The sequence below is a fragment of the Chlorocebus sabaeus genome, chromosome 23 (genome assembly GCF_047675955.1).
Source record: "Chlorocebus sabaeus isolate Y175 chromosome 23, mChlSab1.0.hap1, whole genome shotgun sequence".
Taxonomy (NCBI): Eukaryota; Metazoa; Chordata; class Mammalia; order Primates; family Cercopithecidae; genus Chlorocebus; species Chlorocebus sabaeus.
The window spans coordinates 33,931,884-33,958,231 of record NC_132926.1 but is presented as its reverse complement, the minus strand read 5'-3'; the positions used below and the strand labels follow the sequence as shown (position 1 = coordinate 33,958,231).

At 36.4% G+C, this 26,348-nt stretch overlaps 1 protein-coding gene across 1 annotated transcript; it reads left to right on the top strand.

Moving 5' to 3' along the window:
* Positions 1-1,298: 1,298 nt before the first annotated feature.
* MARCOL (MARCO like) lies at positions 1,299-25,869 on the top strand. The gene is made up of 6 exons (XM_073010343.1): positions 1,299-1,562; positions 5,384-6,029; positions 6,066-6,720; positions 12,347-12,388; positions 18,361-18,482; positions 25,740-25,869. Exons 1-6 carry the CDS (start codon positions 1,514-1,516, stop codon positions 25,867-25,869), a joined length of 1,644 nt encoding a protein of 547 aa, XP_072866444.1. The 5' UTR covers positions 1,299-1,513.
* Positions 25,870-26,348: the final 479 nt, after the last annotated feature.

Below are 26,348 nucleotides of genomic sequence, written 5' to 3'. Positions count from 1 at the left end.
GTTTATAATAAAATTTTTGAAAAATTAACCTGAGCTGTAAGTGTATATATATATACACACACACACACGTATATATACACATGTATGTGTTTGTATATATATAAACAATCCATCCATATATGTGTCAGTATATATATATATTTATGTGTGTAAAAAAAATATATATATATCTATTTTTATGTGTGTGCGTGTTATATAAACAATCCAATTCTATCTGGTTCCATAAGTTTCCTTTGATACTCACGTGAAATCCAGTCAGTTTAGAAGATAATGATGCAGGGAGAAAAGGTTGCTTTCTTACTATAGGAAACTTAAACTTTGTCTCTTTTGATGCCATAAAATTGCTTGTTTGATTAAAAGAAACCATCTATTATTTTCAAACTTCTCCTTCTTCTAATTAGTTGAAGAGAAAATCAAACACAATCCAGAACCACTAAATCTGAAAGTCTTAGAATTGGAAGTAACTGGAAAAATGGTCTAGTTCATCTCTCCTCCCAAAGTTGAAATTTTCTTTAGAACTCTAAAATATTTATCCTGAACTTCCTTATACTATTTCTGCTCTCTGTAACTAAACAGTTCAAATGATATCTTTCTTCTCCATAGTGATGCCCTTGAGAAGATGCAGCCAATGACCGTAACACTCCTGAGCTTGTGCTTTTCTCAGCTTACATTTCCTACTGCCATAAATCTACTTCATGCTTTATGGTCTCCAGACCTCACATTATCAAAGTTATCTTTTGGACATGTTCCAATTGATTCAAGGTTCCCTTATTTAGAGAAACCAATCTTGAAGACAATATTCCAATGTCTAATAACATTGAGCTTATGACCAACTAAAACTCCCAAGGTGATTTTCCCATGAGCTGCTGTTTGACGTAATAACTTGAAGCAACAATGCCTATTGTGTAATGTTATTTCTTAAACATGAGTTCTACTGTCTCCTGTTACCTCATAAAAATGCATTACTTGTCATCATTCATCTTGATGAATACTGTATGCATTCATTACTACTAATGACAAATATTCAATGCATTTTTACTTGCTTTTAAAAGATAATTTAAGGTAAATAATTGACACATAAATCACTTGAAAGTTTCTCTTGTGGCCATATAAACGTGGAGAACAAATAATACTAACTAAAGATCAGTCATCCCTTAACAATAAAAAAGTGAACACCAAATTTACCACTTTCCCAGATGGGTTTCATCATTTTAATTTTCTTCTAGAAGGAAGATATCTAATAGACAGATGCTAAAGTTTGAATATTTATGGGAGTTGGGGCATGGATGGAGCTAATTTTGAAAATGACAGTTTATTCAAGAAGCAATACCTTCCAGTTTATGAAAATTACTCTGTAATTTATTAAAGACAGTGACAGTGTTTGCCAGTTAGGGTGAAGAATTTTTCCAATATATAACACGGTGGTAGTGAGCATGGTTTCTTTGAAGAGCACCTACTGCAGAGTTAGGCTTGACTCCACCCAACAGCCAAGTCTGAAACAACTGGCGGTACCATGAGGGCTTTCGTTTTCTTTCTCTTCATGCTCCTGGCCATGTTCTCAGGTAAGAAAGTCACAGTCAATAGCTTTCCTTCCAAATCTCAAAGTAAAGAATTAAAAATGTTCAGTGATTTAGCAATACATTGTCAAAATATTTAAAAATAGGCAATCCATTAGACAGAGAAATGGAAGAAGGTAAATTTCCAACAAAATAAATGTAGATCTGGAGTCATAAAAACAGTGACTGAATGAAATAAGAGTGAATAGTTTGGTGTAGCTGAAGAGAAACAGACACAAGGGAATAGGAAAGGCAAGACATTAGACTGGAAAGATGAATTTAGACTAAGGGACTTATGAGTTTGTGAATGTTCAAGTTCATAATTTGTAAGGAATGGTTTTGTGATATGATCCTGGGTTGCATGTAAAATAATAATGTGTTCAAATCCTGATTCTTTTTCCCATTCATGTGATTCGAGAAAACTTGTTTAACCTACTTGAATCTCAATTTTCTCATTTGCAAAATGGAAATTATTATTCTTTCCTATAGGATTGTTTCGGGAACTATACAGATAATAGCTTTAGTTACCATTACTTGTGTTTTCTTAGGTACTTGACTCTCTTAGGTACTTTTCTCTATTCCTTACCTCAGTAAAGTTAAGTGATTTTCAGACATGTAAATTTCTAGCTTTGAGATGTAAATATCTCAAGGTAATAAACAACACAGTTAATACGTTTCTCAAGACAAAAGTTACGATAATGAAGCTGATTCTAATTTATCCCCAAATCATAAGCTCCGACTTGACCATCTTTCTTATACCTAGTGAAATGAAATAATAAAAGTAAAGTGCCTCAGATCCTCCTCTTCTTATATTTGTAACATCAAAATAGTGGTTCTCTTCTCATTGGAAAAATTGCAAAGCTGTTTCAGAGTTTTGAGTACAAGAGTGATAATATTCATCTTGTTAAGAAATATCCATCTTGTGGTAATATTAAAAATGAATTACATGTCAGAAAAGTTGTACAGTAATGCCACTGAGGATCTGCTGAAGTAACAGAGTCAAGAAAAAAAAGGAGAGTTAAGTGATAGAATTAGAGAAAAGAGGAGAGCAATAGGAGTGTGTGTGTGTGTGTGTGTGTGTGTGTGTGTTTTAAGGGGGAAAAACAGATATTCAGATAAAATTCCTTTATAGAACATATATTTCATATTTCATGGTGGCAAGTACTAGAACTGTTGTGACCTTCAGTGCCTTGCTAAGTGCTAGAAGGTATTTTGTGATGGAAGAAAGTGTATTAACTAATACCAGATTCAGTGATTATATAGATTGGAAGATGAAGAAGAGAGATGAATCAGAAAAGCAATGCTAAGCACATCCTAGAGTTTGTAAAATCAGAAGGGAAGAAATGCAAAATAAAACAAAGCTGAAGATACTTATTTTCCAAGTTTTTAGCTTAAAAAATAGATGGTGAAACCATAGTATAATATCTTAATTGCCTCTTATTACTCAAAAATGTACCCCTAGTTTTTATTTCATAAATTTATTTATCTATGTAAGAAATGATGTATTATTAGGATTTTCATTGATTCATTACTTACAATAGCAAAAGAGGGAAATAAACTACCTGTTTATTACTAGAACGCTGGTTAAGTAAATTATGGTAAACCCATAAAATAGGATGCTATGCAACCAGTGAGGGGAAATAAATAAACATGCTCTATATGTACTGATGTAGCAAAACCTTCATTACATTGATTGTCCTTGGAGAAAACAAGGAGAACTCTGTGTAGATTGTGCCACCAATTGTGTGGATAATTATATTCATATATGTTTGTAAATACATAGGATATCCATCAAATAATTCACAAAAACCTGTAAATGTGATGGTGTCTTAGGCACTTTATTTTTACCATTTCCTAGGAAATAGGAAATAATTATGTCCTAGGTAGGAAATTATTTTTGTGGGGGATTTGGAGTGGGGGTACAGACCAGAAAGAAAAGGAAAGTAATTTTAAACTGTTCACTCTTTGCATCTTTAGGATTTGGCTCCATTTACTTGTGTCACCTGTTAATAAAACTGAAAATCATTAATAAAAACATGTTGCCAACTTTTTTTTCCTATTTCATCCATATATCTACTTTAATTGATTTCTACTTGGTGTTAGTAACTGTTAATGAGCAATGTTTTATTCCTAGAACTGAAAGAATCCATACATGTACTCATCTCTCAGCTAAAGAAAATTATTTTTTCTCATTAATTTCTCTGATTGAATCTTACATTTCTTATGTACTCCTCCTTCGGGAAGAAGACAGGATTCCATACTCTCTGCTTCCTTGCTTAGGAGACTGTTGTCTAGTTTACTCCTCACATGATAGCATTGATCATTCTACTAGAATATAGAGTCCTACTTATTTGCCCAACTACTAGACTTCTCAGCTTCATGTGGGCAGGGCCATGAATATCTTGTTCATTCCTAGCTCTTTCTAAGGTTCTTTTATAATAACGAGTTCTTTAAATTTTTTGTTAAACTGAATGAATGTCTAAATTATACCCACAAACCATATCCATACTATACCACAGTTTTCTTAAGCAGGTTGCTACCTACTAAGTTTCTGTGTCTTGACTAGGACCTTAATCACCTGCAGTAGTATACCATAGCATGCTCAGGGCATACCAATTGATTATCATTTGACTTTACTTAAATTGACTTGAAGGTACAAATGTGTATATTTATGGAAATGTAAAGCAGAGCAATTGAAAACTCAAGTGAGATCCTAGGTACACATCTGAAAGAATCAACATCGGAATGATTTAAAAATGCATAGATTGAAAAAACTACCAAGAAAGCCTATGCAGAAAACAAAATGTAAGCCTAATTAAAACCTTTAAGGGAACCCCACATTAGGAAAGTGAATAAAGAAAGAGGAATTATCAAGCAAGAAAGAAAGGATGAGAAAAATAACACTTCTACCAAAAAAACAAAAAAGGATGAGAAGCATAGACCTAATGCATTACTTTTATACTTAGCTCTAAAGTCATTCCATTTGTTTATTTATTGTTTTTTAGATCCTGCTCACTTTGGAATATAATCTGAAAAAACATAAAACATATACACATACACACAATTATATATATTTCATTAGGGCATAGGTGGGCTTCCCAAATAAGCTGGAGAAGCAATAAAACACAGGTTTTAAGAAATAATCGTGATATTTACCATTCTCTTAAGTAGTTTGACCAAAACAGAAAGAAGAAACATAACCACCAGAGAGAGCATCATTGATCCTAGGCCTTTTGTTGGAAATGGTGAACATAAAGCTGATTGAAAAAACATGTTCTGAAGGAGAAAGAAAACATCTGTTTGGGGATGGAAATGGAAAGAAAGATGGCTACAGATAACATGTATAGAGATGGAAGAGAGAAGAATAAAGTGGGGCTCACGTCTGCCAGCCTTTTCCTGTCTAGAAAGTTGATGGCGTCACCTTTAAAGCGAAGCTGGAAAATTAGAAATAAAGCACTTGATGTGAAAAAATAAGTTTATAGTGAGCATTGAGCAGAGCCAGTTTGATTCATCAGAAAACCACTTAAAGGAATTGGGGTAGAATGAAGGCTCAATTCAAATAATTCAGACTTTATGATTTAGAAATGGGGCAAGTTGGGTTGATCCTCTAATTTTTGAAATCCATGTCGTACAGTAAAGAAAAAAAAAAAGGAGGAACTCAAATATTCAGGATATGAGGAAGAATAAGAAGATTTTGTCTTGGGGTTTGGTTAAAAAAATAAGAAAACATTAAAAACATACTGTATCTTGGACAAATGTTATTGATTTAAAATTATTTAATGTAAATAACTTTATTTTCATTTTTTCTGGTTGTGTTATTATTCCAGCATCTTCAACCCAGATTTCAAATACCACTGTTTTCAAACTAGAAGAGAATTCAGAACCTGCACTTATTCTGGAGAAAAAAAACGAAGCTAACCATCTAGGAGGACAAAGGGATTCTAATGAGCAAGGAGATAGTTATACACAAGGAAATCTGGGAACATTTAGTCTTCAAGGACAACCAGGATATTTTAACAAGCTAGAGAAACCAAGAAACTTTAAGCCAGGGAGAGCAGGCGTTTTAAACCAGCCTGAGATTTTAAAGAATTCAGGAAAATCTAACCAAAAAGGGAATCCAGAATCTTCTAATATGCAGGAAAAATCAGGATCTTCTAGCCAACTAGGGAAACCAGGGTTTTCTACCCAACAGGGAAATCCAGGGTCATCTGGCCAACAAGGGAAACCAGGGTCATTTAACCGGAAAGTGATGGTGGGGTCATCCAGCCAACAGGGGAAGCCAGGATCATCTAGCCAACAAGGGAATCTAGGGTCATCTACCCAGAAAGGGAATTTAGGATCTCCTAGCCTACAAGGGCATCTGGGTTTATCTAGCCATCAAGGGAAGCCAGAGTCATCTGGCCAGCAAGGGAAGCCAGGGTCATCTAGCCAACAGGGAAATCTAGGATCTTCTAGCCAACAAGGAAATTCAGGGTCTTCTAGCCAACAAGGAAATTCAGGGTCTTCTAGCCAACAGGGGAAGCCAGGGTCGTCTAACCAACAAGGAAATCTAGGATCTTCTGGCCAACAGGGGAAGCCAGGATCTTCTAGCCAACAGGGGAAGCCAGGGTCATCTAGCCAACAAGGAAATCTACATTTATCTAGCCAGCAAGGGAATCAAGGACCTTCTAGCAAACAGGGGAAGCCAGGGTTATCCAGACATCAAGGAAACCTACGATTATCTACCCAGCAAGGGAATATAGGATCTCCTAGCCAACAGGGAAAGCCAGAGTCTTCTAGCCAACAAGGGAATCTAGGGTCATCTAGTCATCAAGGGAAGCCAGTGTCATCTAGCCATCAAGGGAAGCCAGGGACATCTAGTCAACAAGGGAAGCCAGGGGCATCTAGCCAGCAAGGTGATCTAGGGTCATCTAGCCAGCAAGGAGATCTAGAATCTTCTAAGCATCAGGGGAAGCCAGGGTCATCTAGCCAGCAAGGAGACCTAGGATCTTCTAAGCATCAGGGGAAGCCAGGGTCATCTAGCCAGCAAGGAGATCTAGGATCTTCTAGGCATCAGGGGAAACCAGGGTCATCTAGCCAACAAAGAAAATTGAGGTCACTTTACAACCAACGACAAAGAAAAAATATCGACAACACTTTCGATGGCAATATAATGGACTTTCAGGTTAGTGTTAATAACTTCTTTTTCTCAGTCAACTTGACCCAGCAATTCTCTTTTCCAAGACTTAAAATGCTTTATAAACCACAATGTGTTAACGAAAAATCACTTGCAATGACACTGATTAAAGAAAATGAGAACAACTTTGGAGCTGATTATTTTCATGCATAACACTTACGATTATTAATGAATGTACTGCCCTTCTATTCTATCTTTCATTTCCCTCTATTATTTTCCACTCAAACCTCTCTACCTATACTAGAAAAACTCAGATCCTCATCAACTGAGCCCACAACTTTGCCAAGTTTAGTTTTCATGTCCATTTTTATCCCATCCATAATCTACAAATCACTGAAGTAATATTCTTAAATCAAAAATCCTCTCTGATATTTTAGACCCCAATTGAAATTCCTCAGTGGCTTCATACTACCTAGAAGATATAACTGAAACTCCTAAACATAGAATTTACAGATTTTCATGATTATACTGCATCCTGTTTAGCCTCATTTCATGTCACTGTTGCTCACACACCACCCATGTCATACAGAGCCCTTTGATTTTCCACTCCTGTATTCCCAATACTAATGATTTCTTCTATTATTAAACACATCTTATTGCTTTGTAATTTAGTGTCTATTTATTCAGCTAGATAATGAACTTCTTGAAGAAAGTACCATTTATTTTCAAACCTGTATCCCCAGAACCTAGAATAACTGTGGCATATAGTAAATTCTCCTGAACTGTATGTGAAATGGATAGATAAATGCCTGCTAGTTGGAAGCCACCATTTCGAATAGGTGAACAGCTATCTGACACACATGTCTCCTGTATTCCCTTCTGAGTCCTGCTGCGCTTTTACTTTCACTTGCCTGCTTCTCTTCCAACAATCAGCCTCCTAATTTATTTAACAATAGCTTTGAATACTCCATTTGATACTCACATTCAAAACCGTTTTCTAGAACACTTTCTCTAACTTATCATCTTGATGGAAATTTTATTTTTTTACCTCATAAATTTTCATCCCTCACAAGCCTTCCAGACGAAAGTCATTTGTTCTCTTAGTTATTATCACTTGGCTGGCATGAAGTAGCAATCTCTCAGAGAGACTCCCTACCATTTAGATCTTAATGCCATCACCAGCAGGTCTCTGAGTTTTTAGGATGTCACTTAAAATTTTGTAATTTTATATTTATTCTAGAATAAGAGAAATAACCATGTCCAGTTAACAGAGTAAGTGTGAAATAAATTGATCTTCATGAAAGGGTTGTATGATTTGGAAAATATGGAGGTATTTTTTTATCTCCCTATAACATCTCAGCTCTGAGAATACCACATCCTCTAGCAAAAATGTCTCATTATTCTCATTAATGTCTCTGTTCTCACCTGCTAGTCAGAGCTTCCTTATATTCACAGGCTTCTGCCGTTTAGCTCACATCCAGAGAAAATGTATCAGGAATTATTTAAATGAATCCTGCATAATCCTACTTCCTGCATATTTTTTTTTTCATGGATATACCAAAAAAAGGGAATCAACAAGTTATGACTGTATGTGTTTTGCATTTGCTTGTATGACTTTTCCCTGACTATTGTTTTTCCATGTAGAGGAAGAATTGCCTCCAGAAAATTAAAATAGAGGCAGTCTGACGTATAGTAAGAGCAGACAACTTGGAGTAGATAACAGAGTTTGAATCACATCTTGGACATTTAATCTACCCATAATGTTAAGCTTGTCACTTAAATCCATTATGCCTTTGTGCGTGCAGGTATAAAATAGGACAAAATATACTCTTTTAAATTTTTTGTAATTTTTTAATGTTTTGAAGGTACATGGTAGGTATATATATTTATGGGTTACACAAGGTATTTCGATACAGCCATGCAATGTGTAATAATCACATCAAGGTAAATGGGGTATTCATCTTCTCAAGCATTTATCCTCTGTGTTACAATCCAACTATACTCTTTTAGTTATTTTAAAATGTCCAATTCAATTACTTTTGACTAGAATCACCCTGTAGTGCTAGTGAATGCTAGGTCTTATTCATTCTATATTTTATACTTATTAACCATCTTCACTTCCCCTCCTTTCCCAGCTACACTTCCCAGCTTCTAGTAAACATCCTTCTACTGTCTATCTCCATGAGTTCAATTGAAAAAAATAGCTCCCACAGATAAGTGAGAACATGTGAAGTTTGTCTTTCTGTGTTTGGCTTGTTTCACTTAACATAATAGCCTCCAGGTCCACCCATGTTATGCTAATGACAGGATCTCATTCTTTTTTATGACTGAGTAGTACTCCACTGTGTATATGTATCACATTTTCTTTAGGCATTCATTTCTTGATGGAAACTTAAGTTGCTTCCAAATATTGGCTATTGTGAATAGTGCTACCATAAACATGGGACTGGAGATATCTCTTAAATATACTGACTTCCTTTCTTTTGGATATATGCCTAGGAGTGGGATTACTAGATCATAAGTTACCTCTATTTTTAATTTTTGAGGAATCTCCAAGCTATTCTCCGTGTTTATATTAATTTACATTCTTACCAACAGTGTACAAGGATTCACTTTCCTCCACATTCTCGCCAGAATTTTTTACTGCTTGACTTTTGAAAAAGAGCCATTTTAACTGGGAAGAGAAGATGTATCATTGTAGTTTGTATTTGCATTTCTTTGATAATTAATGATGCTTAGCACCTTTACGTATACTTGTATTTATACTTTTGAAAAATATCTACTTACATTTATTCTTTGGAAAAATATCTATACAGATTTTTTTTGCCCATTTTTTAATTGAGTTACTAGATTTTTTACTATAGATTTTTTTAGCTCCTTACAATATTCTGGTTATTAAGCCCTTACCAGGTGAGTAGTTTGCAAATATTTTCTTGCATTCTGTGGGTGTCTTTTCACTTCATTGATTGTTTCCTTTGCTGTGCAGAAGTTTCTCAGCCTGTTGTGGTCCATTGGTCCATTTTTGCTATGGTTGTCTGTGTTAGGCATTACTCAAGAAATCGTTGCCAGTCCAATGCCCAAGAGAGTTTCACCAAAGTTTTCTTGTAGTAGTTTCATAGTTCGAGGTCTTAGATTTAAGTCTTTAATCCATTTTTAGTTGATTTTGGTATATGGTGAGAGATAGGATTGTAGTTTCATTTTTCTGTATATAGATATCCAGTTTTCCCAGCATCGTTTATTGAAGACTGTCCTTTTCCCAGTGTATGTTCTTGGCACCTTTGCCAAAAATGGGTTCACTGTGGACATATGGATTTATCTCTGGGTTCTCTATTGTGTTCCACTGATTTATGTATCTGCTTTTATACCAGTACCATGCCATTTTGGTTACTATAGCTCTATAGCATAATTTGAACTCAGGTAATGCGATTCCCCAAGTTCTCTTTTTTGTTTCGTTTTCTTTTGCTTATGATAGCTTTGGTTATTCTGGGTATTTTTTGTTTCCATATAAATTTTAGCATTGTTTTTTCTATCTCTGTGAAGAATGTCATTGAGATTTTGATAGGGATTGCACTGAATCTGTAGATTGTTTTGGGTAGTATAGGCATTTTAACAACATTGATTCTTCCAATCTATGAACATAAAATACCTTTCCATTTTTTAGTGTCTGCTTTAATTTCTGCACCAATGTTTTATAGTTTTTATTGTAGAGATCTTTCACTTCGTTGGCTAAGTTAATACCTATGTATTTAATTTAATTTGTAACTAAGGTCAATTGAATTACTTTCTTGATTTCTTTTTCAGATTGTTCACTATTGGCATGTAAAATCCTACTGATTTTTCTGTGTTGATTTCCTTTCCTGCAACTTTACTGAATTTGTTTATCAGTTCAAATAGTTTTTTTGGTGGAATCTTTAGGTTTTCCAAATATAAGATCAGATTATCTGCAAACAAGGATAATTTGGCTTCTTTCTTTCCAATTTGGATGCCCTTTATGTCTCTCTTGTCTGATTGCTCCAGGAGGACTTACAGTACTGTGTTGAATAAAAGTTGTGAAAGTGTGCATCCTTGTTGTGTTCCCAATCTTGGAGGAAAGGGTTTTGGTTTTTCCTCATTTAGTTTAATACTAGCTGTGAGTCTGTTGTATACCGCCTTTATTTTGTTGCGGTATAATCTTTCTATATCCAGATTTCTAAGGCTTTTTATCATAAAGGGATGTTGAATTTTATCAAATGCTTTTTCAGCATTAATTGAAATGATCATATAGTTTTTGTTCTTTATTTTGTTAACATGACATATCACACTAATTAATTTGTGTATGTTGAAGCATCCTTGCACCCTTAGGATAAATCCCAGTTGGTCATGATGAATGATCTTTCTAATGTGTTGTTGAATTTGGTTTGCTAGTATTTTGTTGAGAATTTTTGCATCAATATTTATCAGATCCATTGGGCTATTGTTTTCTTTTTCTTTTTTTTAATTTATTTATTATTATTATACTTTAAGTTGTAGGGTACATGTGCATAACGTGCAGGTTTGTTACATATGTATACTTGTGCCATGTTGGTGTGCTGCACCCATCAACTCGTCATTTACATCAGTTATAACTCCCAATGCAATCCCTCCCCCCTCCCCCCTCCCCATGATAGGCCCCGGTGTGTGATGTTCCCCTTCCCGAGTCCAAGTGATCTCATTGTTCAGTTCCCACCTATGAGTGAGAACATGCGGTGTTTGGTTTTCTGTTCTTGTGATAGTTTGCTAAGAATGATGGTTTCCAGCTGCATCCATGTCCCTACAAAGGACACAAACTCATCCTTTTTTATGGCTGCATAGTATTCCATGGTGTATATGTGCCACATTTTCTTAATCCAATCTGTCACTGATGGACATTTGGGTTGATTCCAAGTCTTTGCTATTGTGAATAGTGCCGCAATAAACATACGTGTGCATGTGTCTTTATAGCAGCATAATTTATAATCCTTTGGGTATATACCCAGTAATGGGATGGCTGGGTCATATGGTACATCTAGTCACTTTGTCTGGTTTTGGTATCAAGATAATACTGGCCTCATAGGATTGGAAGTATTCCCTTCTCTATTTTTCAGAATAGTTTGAGTAGAAATGATATTAGATCATCATTAATTGTTTGATAGAAATAAGCAGTGAAGCCATCAGATACTGAGCTTTTCTTAACTGAGTGACTTTTTCGTATGGCTTAATCTCATTACTTGTTATTTATCTGTTCAGGTTTTAAATATCGTCATGGTTCAAGTTTAGGTTGTATGTGTCTAGGAGTTTGTCCATTTCTTCTAGATTTTCCAATTTATATGCGTATAGTTGCTTATAGTAGTCACTAATGATCCTTTGAGTTTCTGCAGTATTGTTGTAATGCCTCCTCGTTCATCTCTGATTTTATTTATTTTTGAACTTCTCTCTGTTTTTCTTAGTCTGGGTAACAGTTTATCAGTTTTGTTTAACTTTTCAAAAAAAAAACCAACTTTACGCTTCATTGATCTTTTACATTGTTTTCTTCATTTCTAATTCATTTATTTCTGCTTTGATCTTTACTATTTCTTTTCTTCTACTAATTTTGGATCTGGTTTGCTCTTGCTTTTCTAGTTCTTCAAGATGCATCATTGGGTTATTTACCTGAAGACTTTCTTCTTTTTTCATGTAGGTCCTTATAGCTACAAACTTACCTCTTAGTACTGCTTTTACGGTATCCCATAGGTTTTGGCATGTTGTGTTTCCATTATCACTTGTTTCAAGAAAATTTTTAATTTTATTTTTAATTTTTTCATGGACTCACTGGTTACTCAGGTATATTTTGTTTAATTTCCATGTGTTTGAATAGTTTTCAAAATTCATCTTATTAATGACTTCTAGTTTTATTACATTGTGGTCAGAGAAGATGCTTAACATTATTGGAATATTTTTTGAATATTTTAAGACTTTCTTTGCGAGCTAACATATGGTCTATCCTTGAGAATAATTTATCTGCTGAGGAGAACAATGTGTATTCTGCAGCCATTGAATGAAATGTTTTGTAAATATTTATTAGGTCCATCAGTTCTGTAGTGTAGATTAAATACAATATTTCTTCTTGTGTCTTCTGTATGGAAGATCTGTCTAATGCTGAAAGCGTGGTGTTAAGTCTCCAGCTATTATTGTATTGGGATATCTCTCTCTTTAGCTCTAATAATATTTTCTTTATATATCTGTGTTTTCCAGTGTTGAGTAAATATACACTTACAACTGTTATATGCCCTTACTGAATTGACACCTTTATCATTATAAAGTGACCTTTTCTCTTTTTATAACTTTTATCTTGAAATTTATTCTGTCTAACTACTCCTGCTCTTTTGTGGTTTCCATTGGCATGGCAAGGGGTATTATTCTTCATCCCTTTATTTTCTGTCTATGTGTATCTTTACAGATGAAGTTGTACTTATTCTTTTTCTTCTTTCTTTCTTTTTTTGGGGGGATGGGAGGACAAACTCTCACTGTGTAACACAGGCTGGAGTATAGTGGCAAAATCTCAGATCACTGAAACCTCTGCCTCCCAGGTTCAAGTGATTCTTCTCCCTCAGCCTCCTAAGTAGTTGGGATTACAGGTGTATGCCTCCACGCCCAGCTAATTCTTGTACTTTTAGTAGAGATGGGGTTTCACCGTGTTGGCCAGGCTGGTCTAGAACTCCTGACCTCAAGAGATCTACCTGCCTCAGCCTCCCAAAGTGCCAGGATTACAGGCATGAGCCACTGCACATGGCCTGAATTGTGTTTCTTGTAGGCAATAGAGCATTGGATGTTTGTGTGTGTGTGTGTGTGTGTGTGTGTGTGTGTGTGTGTGTGTAAGAGAGAGAGAGAATGAGATCGAGAGAGAGAGAGAGCGTTTCACTCTGTTGCCCAGGCTGGTATGCAGTGGTGTGATCTCAGCTCATTGCAGCCTCTGCCTCCCAGGTTCAAGTGATTCTCCTGCCTAAGCCTCTGGAGTAGAGTAGCTGGGATAACAGGTGTGCACTACTACGCCTAGTTAATTTTTATATTTTTAGTAGAGATGATGTTTCGCTATGTTGACCAGGCTGGTCTTGAACTCCTGACCTCAAGCGATCTACCTGTCTTAGCCTCCCAAAGTGCTGGGATTACAGGCTTGAGCCACTATACCCAGCCTCTGGATATCATGAAAAGTCATTATAGTTATTTTTGATTGGTTCATCATTTAGTCTCTCTTCTTAAGATAAGAGTAGTCTATATACCGCAATTATGGTGTTATAATATTCTATGTTTTGCTGCGCATTTATTATTACCAGTGAGTTTTGTATCTGCAGATGATTTCTTATTGCTCATTCACAGCCTTTTCTTTCTGATTGAAGTGTTCCCTTTAGCATTTCTTATAACACAGGTCTGATATTGATAAAATCCCTCAGCTTTTGTTTGTCTCATAAAATCTTTATTTCTCCTGCCTGTTTGGAGGATATGTTTCCTAGATTTACTATTCTAGGGTTAAAGTTTTTTTCCTTCAGTATCTTAATTATATCATGCTACTCTCTCCTAGCATGTATGGTTTCCACAGAAAATCTGCAGCCAGACATATGGGAGATCCACTGTATGCTATTTGTTTCTTTTCTCTCACTGCTTTTAGGATTCTTTCTTTATCCTTGGTATTTGAAAGTTTAATTATTAAATGACTTGAGGCTGTCTTCTTTGGGTTAAATCTGCCTGGTTTTCTATAACTTTCTTGTACTTGAATGTTAATAAATTCCTCTATGTTTGGAAAGTTCTTTTATTATCTCTTTGAATAAATTTTCTATTCTTATACCTTTCTCTGCCTTCTCTTTAAGGACAATAACTTTTAGAATTGCCCTTTTGAGGCTATTTTCTAGATCTGTAGGCATGCTTCATTGTATTTTATTATTTTTTTCTCCTCCGTGTATTTTCAAATAGCCTGTCTTCAAGCTCACTAATTTTTTCTTTTACTTGATCAATTCTGTTACTAAAAGACTCTGATGTATTCTTTGATATGCCAGTTGTATTTTTCAGCTCCAGAATTTCCCCTTGATTCTTTTCAATTATTTCAATCTGTTTGTTAAATGTATCTGATAAAATTCTGAATTCCTTCTCTGTGTTATCTTGAATGTCTTTGAGTTTTCTCAAAAGAGCTATTTTGAATTACCTGCCCAAAAGTTCTCTGTTTCTCCAGAATTGGTCCTTGGTGCCTCTCCCTTGGCCCCTGGTTCATTTGGTGAGACATGATTTCCTAAGTGGTCCTGATGTTTCTGCATGTTCGCTGTTATCTGAGCATTGAAGAGTTAAGCATTTATTGTAGTTTTTGCAGTTTGGGCTCGTTTCTGCCCATCCTTCTTGGGCAGGCTTTCCAGATATATGAAAGAACTTGAGTGCTGTAATCTTGTGATCTAAGCTGTATTTGCATTAGAGGGCACCCCAATCCCAGTAACACTGTGTTTCTTGCAGACACATAGAGGTACGCCTTGATCATCCTGGATAACATCCAGAAGAATTATCTGGATTACAAGGCAGAGATTCTTATTTTCTTCTCTCACTTTCTTACAAGCAAATCATCTCTCTCTATATTCTGACCTGCCTAGAGATGGGCATCGGGTGACACAATTATCTCAGTGGCCACCATCAGTAGCTGGGTCAGTCCTGAAGACAGCATAGCACTGGGTCCCACCACTGTAACACTGCTGGACTACTATGTATGTTTTCTCAGGCCCTGGAACTCTATAATCAGCAGATGGCAAAGCCTGCTAGGCTTGCATCCTTTTCTAGAGGGTGGTGAACTCCCCCAGTCCCCGGACCAGTTCAGAGAGAGGTGCCATCCAGGAGCCAGAGACTGGATTCAAAAAGCTTAGAAGTCAACCAGGTCTTCTATTGTGCTGCAGCTGAGCTGGCACTCAAACCACAAGACGCAGTTTTTTTGTTTTTTTGTTTTTTTATACTTTAAGTTCTAGGGTACATATGCATAACATGCAGGTTTGTTACATATGTATACTTGTGCCATGTTGCTGTGCTGCACCCATCAACTCATCAGCACCCATCAACTCGTCATTTATATCAGGTATAACTCCCAATGCAATCCCTCCCCCCTCCCCCCTCCCCATGATAGGCCCCGGTGTGTGATGTTCCCCTTCCCGAGTCCAAGTGATCTCATTGTTCAGTTCCCACCTATGAGTGAGAACATGCGGTGTTTGGTTTTCTGTTCTTGGATTAGAGACTTAAATGTCAGACCTAATACCATAAAAACCCTAGAGGAAAACCAAGGTAGTACCATTCAGGACATAGGCATGGGCAAAGACTTCATGTCTAAAACACCAAAAGCAACGGCAGCAAAAGCCAAAATTGACAAATGGGATCTCATTAAACTAAAGAGCTTCTGCACAGCAAAAGAAACTACCATCAGAGTGAACAGGCAACCTACAGAATGGGAGAAAATTTTTGCAATCTACTCATCTGACAAAGGGCTAATATCCAGAACCTACAAAGAACTCAAACAAATTTACAAGAAAAAAACAAACAACCCCATTAAAAAGTGGGCAAAGGATATGAATAGACATTTCTCAAAAGAAGACATTCATACAGCCAACAGACACATGAAAAAATGCTCATCACCACTGGCCATCAGAGAAATGCAAATCAAAACCACAATGAGATACCATCTCACACCAGTTAGAATGGCAATCATTCAAAAGTCAGGAAACAACAGGTGCTGGAGAGGATGTGGAGAAATAGGAACACTTTTTACACTGTTGGTGGGACTGTAAACTAGTTCAACCATTATGGAAAACAGTATGGCGATTCCTCAAGGATCTAGAACTAGATGTACCATATGACCCAGCCATCCCATTACTGGGTATATACCCAAAGGATTATAAATCATGCTGCTATAAAGACACATGAACACGTATGTTTATTGCAGCACTATTCACAATAGCAAAGACTTGGAATCAACCCAAATGTCCATCAGTGACAGATTGGATTAAGAAAATGTGGCACATATACACCATGGAATACTATGCAGCCATAAAAAAGGATGAGTTTGTGTCCTTTGTAGGGACATGGATGCAGCTGGAAACCATCATTCTTAGCAAACTATCACAAGAAAAGATGCAGTTTTTAACACTCTTCCCCCTCCTTTCCACAGGCAGAGGAGCCTCACCCTGTGGTCACCACCATCTAAGGCCCATAGGGAATACTTGCTACACCAGTATTCAGGCTATGTATACAGGCTACCACCGATGTTACCTTAAGGTCCAAGCGCTTCTTAGGCAGCTTGTGGTGATTGCTGCCTGGCCTCAGACTTATCCTTCAAGGGACTTGTCTCTGCTCTTACCCGGGGCAGGTCCAGAAATGCCATTCAAGAGCCAAGGCCTATAATTAGGGACCCTAAGAGCCTGCTTGGTGGTCTATGCCCCTGTGGCTGAGCTGGTACCTACGGTGCAAAACAAAGCCCTATTTACTCTTCTTTCCACTTTTCTCAAGCAGAAAGAGTTTCTTCCAATAGTCATCACAGCTGGGATTGTATTCAGTCTCACCTGAAGTCATCAAGTCTCAGAGTCTCACTCAAGGCCCTTGGTGTACTACTTGGGAATTGCTGTTGATTATTCGGGGCCCAAGGGTTCTTTATCAGCAGATGATGAGTCCTGAAAGGACTGGATCCTTCCCTTCAAGGCAGAAGGTTCCCTTCTGGCCTAGGGTGTGTCATCTGGGAGCTAGTGTCTGGAAACGGGCCTCATGTCTCTAACTGGTGCCCTCTCCTATTGTTGCTGAGCTGGCATCCAAGATGCATAACATCTTAGATATTTTTACTCTTCCCTGTCTTTTCCTCAAGTGAAAAGAAGAGGTCTCTTTTGGAGTTGAGAGCCTTTTAGCCTGGAGTTGGAGGAGGGGTGGGGCAAGCACTCCCTTAGTCACCCTGGCTGATGTCTCAGGTTATGTGTCCCCCAAGTCCACTGGTTCTGAGCTCTGTTAAGCAGTAAGACTCACCTAGGATTTGCAGTCCTTGAGGTCTAGACTGTCTTTCAAATTTATGTAGAGCCCCAGAGCACATTAGCCCATGGTAGCAAGGCTTGCCAGAGCTCAAATTCTGACTGCTGAGATGGGCAATTCTCCTTTGGCTAGGCGTGATTTAACTGCTCCCTCCGTGGGTGAGCATCACCTGAGTTCAACTCAGTTTTGCCTTCTGCTGTGACAGGGCAGCACTGATTTCAGAGCAATGTCTCACAACTGCTGTGCTCTCTTTCTCCCATGTACACAGATTCTGTGTCCATGCCATGCTGCCTCTGCAACGGGATGAGAGACGGGTGGCATCAGCAATTCCAGACTGTCTTTCCTCACCTTTTTAGTGCCTCTTTCAGTGAAAAAGTTCAAACTAGATACTGTGAGAGCTCACCTGATTTTTGGTTCTTACCTAGATGCTGCTTTTGTGTAGATAGTTGTTAAATTAGTGCCCTTGTTGGCGTGGGGAGGAAGATCAGTGGAATCTTCTCTTTGCTATCTTGCTCCACCAAAAAATACCCCTTTTCCAGTTCTGTTGTAAGAATTAAATACAAGAATCAATAAAATAATAGGTTGATTACAATGCTTAATAATGCAAAATGAATATTTTTATTATAATATCTGAATTAAATTAATTACCCTACTCCTACCTAATAATCTTTCACATTTCTACAGACTGGCAGTGCCAGCAGTGAAAACTCAATTAGAAAAACAAAATGTCAATCTGTCTACAAACCAGTCTGTGGTTCTGATGGAAAAACCTATGGTAACCACTGCATACTTAAAGAAGCAAAGTGGTAAGAAGGTTTGATATCTCTTTATATGAGGAAGTGCTATTCTGTTTCACAGGGAATAAAAGATGATTACTCTTCATTTCTCTGTATTTTTCTCTTAATAGTAGCAAGGCTATTATTTGCCCAAGGAAAACTAAAAGATACTTAAATTAAACCTTGAACAGTAAATTCAGTCAATTCCTGGAAGAATGTGGTTTATTCAGTTATTAAAGTAGAAGTAAGTTTACTTTTGAGTAATTTATTTAGCAAATATTTATTGAATGTCAATTATATAGCAGAAAGTGCTCTAAGAACTGGGTGTAAAATGGCAAGCAAAACACAGAAATCCCTGCTTTCATGAAGTTTTTATTCCTGCAATAGAAGACAGACAAATGAAACATATCAGAGCATAATAAGGACTGTGAAGCCAATTGATTACTAATTGTTGCCTACTCAATTATATGTTTTTTTTTTTTGTTTTTTTGTTTTTTTTTTTTTTTTTTTTGAGACGGAGTCTCGCTCTGTCACCCAGGCTGGAGTGCAGTGGCCGGATCTCAGCTCACTGCAAGCTCCGCCTCCCGGGTTCACGCCATTCTCCTGCCTCAGCCTCCCGAGTAGCTGGGACTACAGGCGCCCGCCACCTCGCCCGGCTAGTTTTTTGTATTTTTTAGTAGAGACGGGGTTTCACCATGTTAACCAGGATGGTCTCGATCTCCTGACCTCGTGATCCGCCCATCTCGGCCTCCCAAAGTGCTGGGATTACAGGCTTGAGCCACCGCGCCCGGCCAATTATATGTTAATCCTAAATAACAATAGTAAAGTTTGGATTTGGTGAGTGAATCAAACCTTTGAGTTACACACTACCTACAGAAATAAATTTTATAGCCGTTTTAAATTGTAACATGCAGCTAAAAAAAGTTAAATAATTTAGCTTTTAGAATTTTTTAATGTTCAGCTATGAAAGGTGGGGATAATGTAAGAATATTTGTTTTGTTTTCAAGAGTTCTAGAATTTGTAAGTACTTTGTAAATTCTTATTGCAGAAATAAATTAATTAAAAGTTAAGTGTCCCAGTAGCTATGCCCTTTGAATGAGGAAGGGCATTAGGCACCACTTCCCTCATATTATAGATAAGCCATCTGGCCCAGAGATGAGAAGGAACTGACTCAAAGTGCACAGATTCTTGGGGCAGTCAATGAAAACCGCACAAGCCAGCATCTAGGTCTGTTCCTTTCCAAGTGATTTTTGAATAATCTGATTCTCTCTTTATGATGCTGCTACGGCTACTCGATCTTTTATTTTTCTCGTTTTTTTCAGGTTGAGTAATGGAAAACTGAGTCTGAATCATGAGGGAGAATGCTAAACATTTATGTGAACCAAATTACTTGGAAGTCAAAATTCACTGGCAAGTCCCCTCAAACAATGATTTCCCTGGGAGTTCCATTGTGAGATCAGCTTGAATCTTACAGATCTGATGAATCCTGCATACTTTTCAAGTTTATTTTACTTTCCACGTAAAATAAAGTCAGTTCCAGAGTAATTTCTGGTTTCTTGGATTTTTTTTTCTAGACTTTCCCAAATTGTATGTGTCTGTGATTCCTCTGTTCCCAAAGTGCCAAAACAGTTATGAATTCTGTTCTTTCCTTGAGGGATAACACTTCAGGACTTAGGTCAACAATTTGTAAATCCTAATAGATCTAAGAGTCTCAGAATTGCATGTAAAAAAATGAAGATTCCTCACTTTAGGAATACTGATTTAGGGATCTAGCAGAGCTAAAGAAACTGCAATTCAATACCACATTCCAGGTTTTTCTAACAAAGTTTGTTTCTGGACATGAGGAAAAACTGATTTAAGATCTTTTTAAGGACACACTGATTAACTCAGAGGGCCTATCAAACCATATGCCAAATAAATCTTCTATGTGCTTTTTTCTTAAGAGGGTATCCAAAGCTATTATTGGATTCCTAAAGGGTTCTATGACTACAAGTATATTATAAAATTACAGATCTTTAGTCATTAAAATGTAAAAATTAACATATTTATATGTTAAGCCCATTATAGCCTGAAATTTAGATGATTAGAAGAAATCTCACCAGAATATTAATCATACTGATTAGCAACATGGAGCTCAAGAAAAGGAAAAAATATCTAGCAAATGGTAGGATAAGAGGTATTAAAAATGATTTGCAGAAACTGTCAGCAGAAGGGTTGAGCCAGATATGGAGGCCAATGTTGAACAAAAGTACAGTTCAAACTCAGCATGTCCCCTATTCTAATGTCTGTGTTCCTACTGCATTTGTTATGCTGGATCTACGTATTCTTAATATCAATTGCTGTCTGAATTCTTTACTGTTAAATCTGGCTTCAGTGATTGAAACCTTGGCTGTAAAATTACTTTCATTCATCGGTTTTTTATTATGTCAATAGATATACACTTCTTACGAAAAAGTAATACGTAGAAATTCCAAAAAAGAGAGAAAAATTAATTCTATCATCCAAAGGTAGCCAATTTTAATATTTTGGTATATTAATGTTTGATCTTTCTTCTTAATTATTACCATAGACTATACTCAAATTTCATATACTAATTTAAATATGTTTATGATTAGAAAAATATTAAATACACACATTAGAATGGCTATAATCAAAAAAGAAAGATAATAAAACATGTTCATGAGAATGTGGATAAAGTGTGTAACCTTATGTTACTCGTGGGAATGTAAGAAGGTACACCATTTTGGATAATACTTTGGATAAAAGTTTGTCAGATTCTTAAAAACCTCAACATACACCTACCATGTGAATCATCCATCCATTCCACGACTGATATTTACTCAATAGAAAAAAATAAATAAAATAAACAGATGTCCATGCAAATACTTTTACACTAGTGTTGATAGCAACATTAACCATATAGCCAAAAAAGTCGAAACAATCCAAGACTCTATCAGTTGGTAAATAAATGACACGATGTAGTTTATCAACACAAAAAATGCAATGCCATTCATTATTTAAAAACAATGAACTACTGATTCACGGTATTGAGTATATAAACTTCCAAATGTTTATGCCTAATGAAAATGCAAATTGTAAAGACTACATATTCTGTTTATATGAAATGTCCAGAAAAGGTAACACAATAGAGAATGTAGAATTGTAGCTGCTTGGGGATGGGGGTGAGAAGAGGGATTAACTGGAATCAGAAGAGTCTTTTGGGGGTGATATAAATGATCTAAAATTTGATTGCATGATGGTGTCGTATCTATGATATATTCACAAAAAAATCAATTTATTATGTCTAAAATAACTTTTTGGTATGCGAATACCTCAATTAGGCTGATTTAAGTTATTACTCACTTTAATTGTGGCTAAAGTATGGAGTCAATGCCTACTAGGATTTTTATAGGAATGAAGATGACAAGTGGGAGGCTCCCTGACACAGCTTTTTCAGATTAATAGTCACTCGATGGAGAAGAGTTTCCATTTTCTAATAGACAATAACTTTAACAGATCCAGTGAATGATCCTAGAGAACAGTGACTGCATCTCCTTTCTCTGATAAACTTGTCTTTATCATCTGATATAGTGCTTGACACATTGTACCCTTTTATGTAATATGGTGAATAAATGTATGCAATCTACTCATCTGACAAAGGGTTAATATCCAGAACCTATAAAGAACTCAATCAAATTTACAAGAAAAAACAAACAACTCCATTAAAAAGTGGGCAAAGGATATGAACAGACACTTCTCAAAAGAAGACATTCATACAGCCAACAGACACATGAAAAAATGCTCATCATCATTCGCCATCAGAGAAATGCAAATCAAAATCACAAGGAGATACCATCTCACACCAGTTAGAATGGCAATCATTAAAAAATCAGGAAACAACAGGTGCTGGAGAGGATGTGGAGAAATAGGAATATTTTTACACTATTGGTGGGACTGTAAACTAGTTCAACCATTGTGGAAAACAGTGTGGCAATTCCTCAAGGATCTAGAACTAGAAATACCACTTGACCCAGCCATCCCCTTACTTGGGATATACCCAAAGGATTTTAAGTCATGCTGCTATAAAGACACATGCACACGTATGTTTATTGCGGCACTATTCACAACAGCAAAGACTTGGAATCAACCCAAATGTCCATCAGTGACAGACTGGATTAAGAAAATGTGGCACATATATACCATGGAATACTATGCAGCCATAAAAAAGGATGAGTTCGTGTCCTTTGTAGGGACATGAATGCAGCTGGAAACCATCATTCTCAGCAAACTATCGCAAGAACAGAAAACCAAATACTGCATGTTCTCACTCATAGGTAGGAAGTGAACAATGAGATCACTTGGACACAGGAAGGGGAACATCACACACCAGGTCCTATTGTGGGGAAGGGGGAGGGGGATGGATAGCATTAGGATATATACCTAATGTAAATGACGAGTTACTGGGTGCAGCACACCAACATGGCACATGTATACATATGTAACAAACCTGCACGTTGTGCACATGTACCCTAGAACTTAAAGTATAATAATAATAATAAAAGAATATGTATATGAACATATCATATTCAATGAAGACCTATTTTAAAAGCATCTATAAAGAAAAAGGCCAAGCAACTAGGTGATTATATTTTTATGTTCTAATGGAAAATATTACCTTAATGATAAAAAGAAGTTACTTACTAAAATAAAGATAACATATTTAACTTTTTTTTGAGTGAGATATTTATTATTTTAATTTGCATTAGGTTTTACATTATCAAACATACACTTAAGATATTTTAAAAACTGTTATTGAATAATTGAACATCAGGAATCAAAATCCCGAAGTCAAAAATCTTAATAGTTGGAAATAGTCTTGAACATGCTATGTTCCATCTTGTATTCCACAGAAGATTTCACCTGGACATCTATGAATTTGAGACTCTGATTAATTACTAATTCTAATAGTAGAATCATTTGCAAAATGGGCTCACATTGATGCCATATGGTTATATAGTTCCATCAAAATTCAGCAAACACCATAATGATAAAATTTAAGTTTTTCACCACAAAATCTGTAGAGAAAGAAAGAGAGAAAAATACATTATTAAAAGATCAGGTTAAGCTCCTCTGAGAAATGGACCAAATTCTTCTCAGTGAGGATTTGAACTTGGGACAGGACAAGACTGTGCTCCATTTCTACAAATAGCTGGGACCCACCTGTTCACCACACCTACATTTGTCCCATTGTGGGGACAGTTGACCCTTCCTACTTGCTCAGGCCAGACTCAATTTTGAAACCTGTCCATATTTAAAGGAGAAGATTAATAATTATATTTGTGGTTCTTCGGAAGGAAATTATAGTAAAGGACGTGGAAAGATTTTATGAGAGGAAACACCTTAAGAAAAATGGAAATAGGGGCAGGAAGGCTGAAGGAACCTTCAGAACAACAACTCTTTCAGAGTGAACGAGAGAGGAAAGAGATTTTGGTGGAAGTGTCCTAGATGTCCCACAGTCTGAGGAAGATTTGGAAGGTTGTCCTGAGAGTTCAGGACACCATCAGAGAAATTCCTTTCAAACACGAATGAGCACATTGTGATGAATTTCAGTTTAGCTATAGGTTCTGACTCGATTACACTTTCTGTTACTGGAGATCTGCAAACTTGGTTTTTGTGGCATCACAGAGGTTTACTGTACAGGCTCAGGGCTCCTGAATTTCATCATATTGATCTTTAGTCAGCAATTAATAAATTATAATAAAATTAATTAACCTAAATTGATTGACTAATGCATTTGCAGAATATCCACCATGATTATGTAAAGAGCTCTGATGCAAAACTCTTTTTCAGAAATGAGAATTTTAGGTAAAGCTACAAGTGTCTGCCATACATCTTTTATAGTTATTACAGTTATTTTGTCTACGTGCTGTGCCAAGTGTATCAGCATCATGAATTTCCCTATCTTTACGCAATGATTCTTTTCATTACTTTTGAAGAACACATATTTACAATAATGTTCTTACTTCTCACTGCAGAAAATACACACATTGCAATAAGTTTGGCCATTGGTTGCACAGATTGTTTGAATCTCCCTGGTGCAAGTATGCAATCCAGATTTCAATCGAAAACAGTTTGGCTGGAAAATATTAAGGCACATCACAAAATTTACCAAATAATTAACATTTTAAGAAACGCTCTTTATTTCTAATATAAAATGTCATACATCAAAATAGGACAAATATATTCTATATGTAGAATATAACCAATGTAACCACAGTGCTGTTACATGTAGAATATAACCAGTGTAACCACAGCGCTGTTAAAATTTAAAAATATTATTATACCTCCTTTTACAAAAAATGTAATTTTGATGAATTTGCCAGCCAAACATTCTTTTTTCTCCTAACTCACACCATCATTTTTCTATCACACTAAAAAAAAAAAATTTTACTTATTTATTTATTTATTTATTTTTTGAGACGGAGTCACGTTCTGTCACCCAGGCTGGAGTGCAGTGGTGTGATCTTGGCTCACTGCATGCTCCGCCTCCTGGGTTCACGCCATTCTCCTGCCTCAGCCTCCCGAGTAGCTGGGACTACAGGTGCCTGCCACCACGCCTGGTTAATTTTTTTGTATTTTTAGTAGAGATGGGGTTTCACCACGTTAGCCAGGATGGTCTCGATCTCCTGACCTCATGATCCGCCCACCTCAGCCTCCCAAAGTGCTGGGATTACAGGCGTGAGCCACCATGCCTGGCCTAAAGAAAAATTTAAACTGTATTTTCTATTTTTTATTTCCATCTTTTACCATAGTTTCAGCACTTACATACATACCCACTGACATGCCCCACCCCTGACACACACAAACAATTTGGTTAGTTTTCATAGCTTGGCAATTTACAAAAATAAAACAATATTTTGTATTCTTACATGACCTGCACTTTGCACTTTTCCGTGACCTTTGTCGACTTTGATGTTCAGGGCTATAATTCACTTTCTTTTTAAACATTCCAGTGTACAAATACATGGTGTCTTAGAATAGGTAATTTGGATTGGCTCTTTTTTCTTTTCCTAATGTTTTGATAGGCTAAACCTTTCTATGCTTAACAACATTTAACTTGTCTTAGATGTTTGTGTGCAATAAGATTTATGCCCCTAAACGGAATTTTTGAGTAATAAGAAATGCACATTTTCACCGTATCAGGATAATATCAAATGATTTTGCATTTCTGGCAAGATGCAATTTCTTGAACTTAATTTAATAATTACGGATTTTTACTTTTTGAAGGTTCGCCAAATTGCATATAAGAAATCCCCATAAGACCTGCAGTACTGAAAATAATGAGATGACATATTCAAAGGCACTGGACAAAGAAATCCTGTCAATTAAGAATACTGTATCCAACAAAGCTATCTGATATGGTTTGACTGTATCCCCACCCAAATCTCATCTTGAATTATGGATCCCATAATTTCCATGTGTGTAGGAGGGACTCTATGTGGGACAAGTGAATCATGGGGGCATTTTTTTCCCCATACTGTTCTCATGGTAGTGAATTAGTCTCACAAGATCTGATGGATTGATAAGGGACTTGCCCTTTCACTTGGCTCTCAGTTTCTCTTGCCTGCCACTATGTAAGATGTGCCTTTTGCTTTCTGCCATGATTGTGTGACCTCCCTAACCATATGAAAATGTGAGTCTGCTAACCTCTTTTTTTTTGTTTATAAATTACCCATTCTTGAGTATGTGTTTATCAGCAACACAATGGGCTAATACACTATTCTTTAGAAATGAAAGAGAAATAAAAACCTTCTCAGACAAAAAAACTGAGGGAATTACTCACCACTAGACTGGACTTACAAGAAATGCTTAAAGGAGCACTACAACAATGAAGGA

Coding starts and splice junctions, on each gene's coding strand:
- MARCOL (XM_073010343.1), top strand. CDS start 1,514: ATGAGGGCTTTCGTTTTCTTTCTCTTCATGCTCCTGGCCATGTTCTCA. Junction 6,030..6,065: donor AGCCAACAAGGAAATTCAGG/GTCTTCTAGCCA, acceptor AGGGTCTTCTAG/CCAACAGGGGAAGCCAGGGT. Junction 18,483..25,739: donor ATACTTAAAGAAGCAAAGTG/GTAAGAAGGTTT, acceptor TACTTTTTGAAG/GTTCGCCAAATTGCATATAA.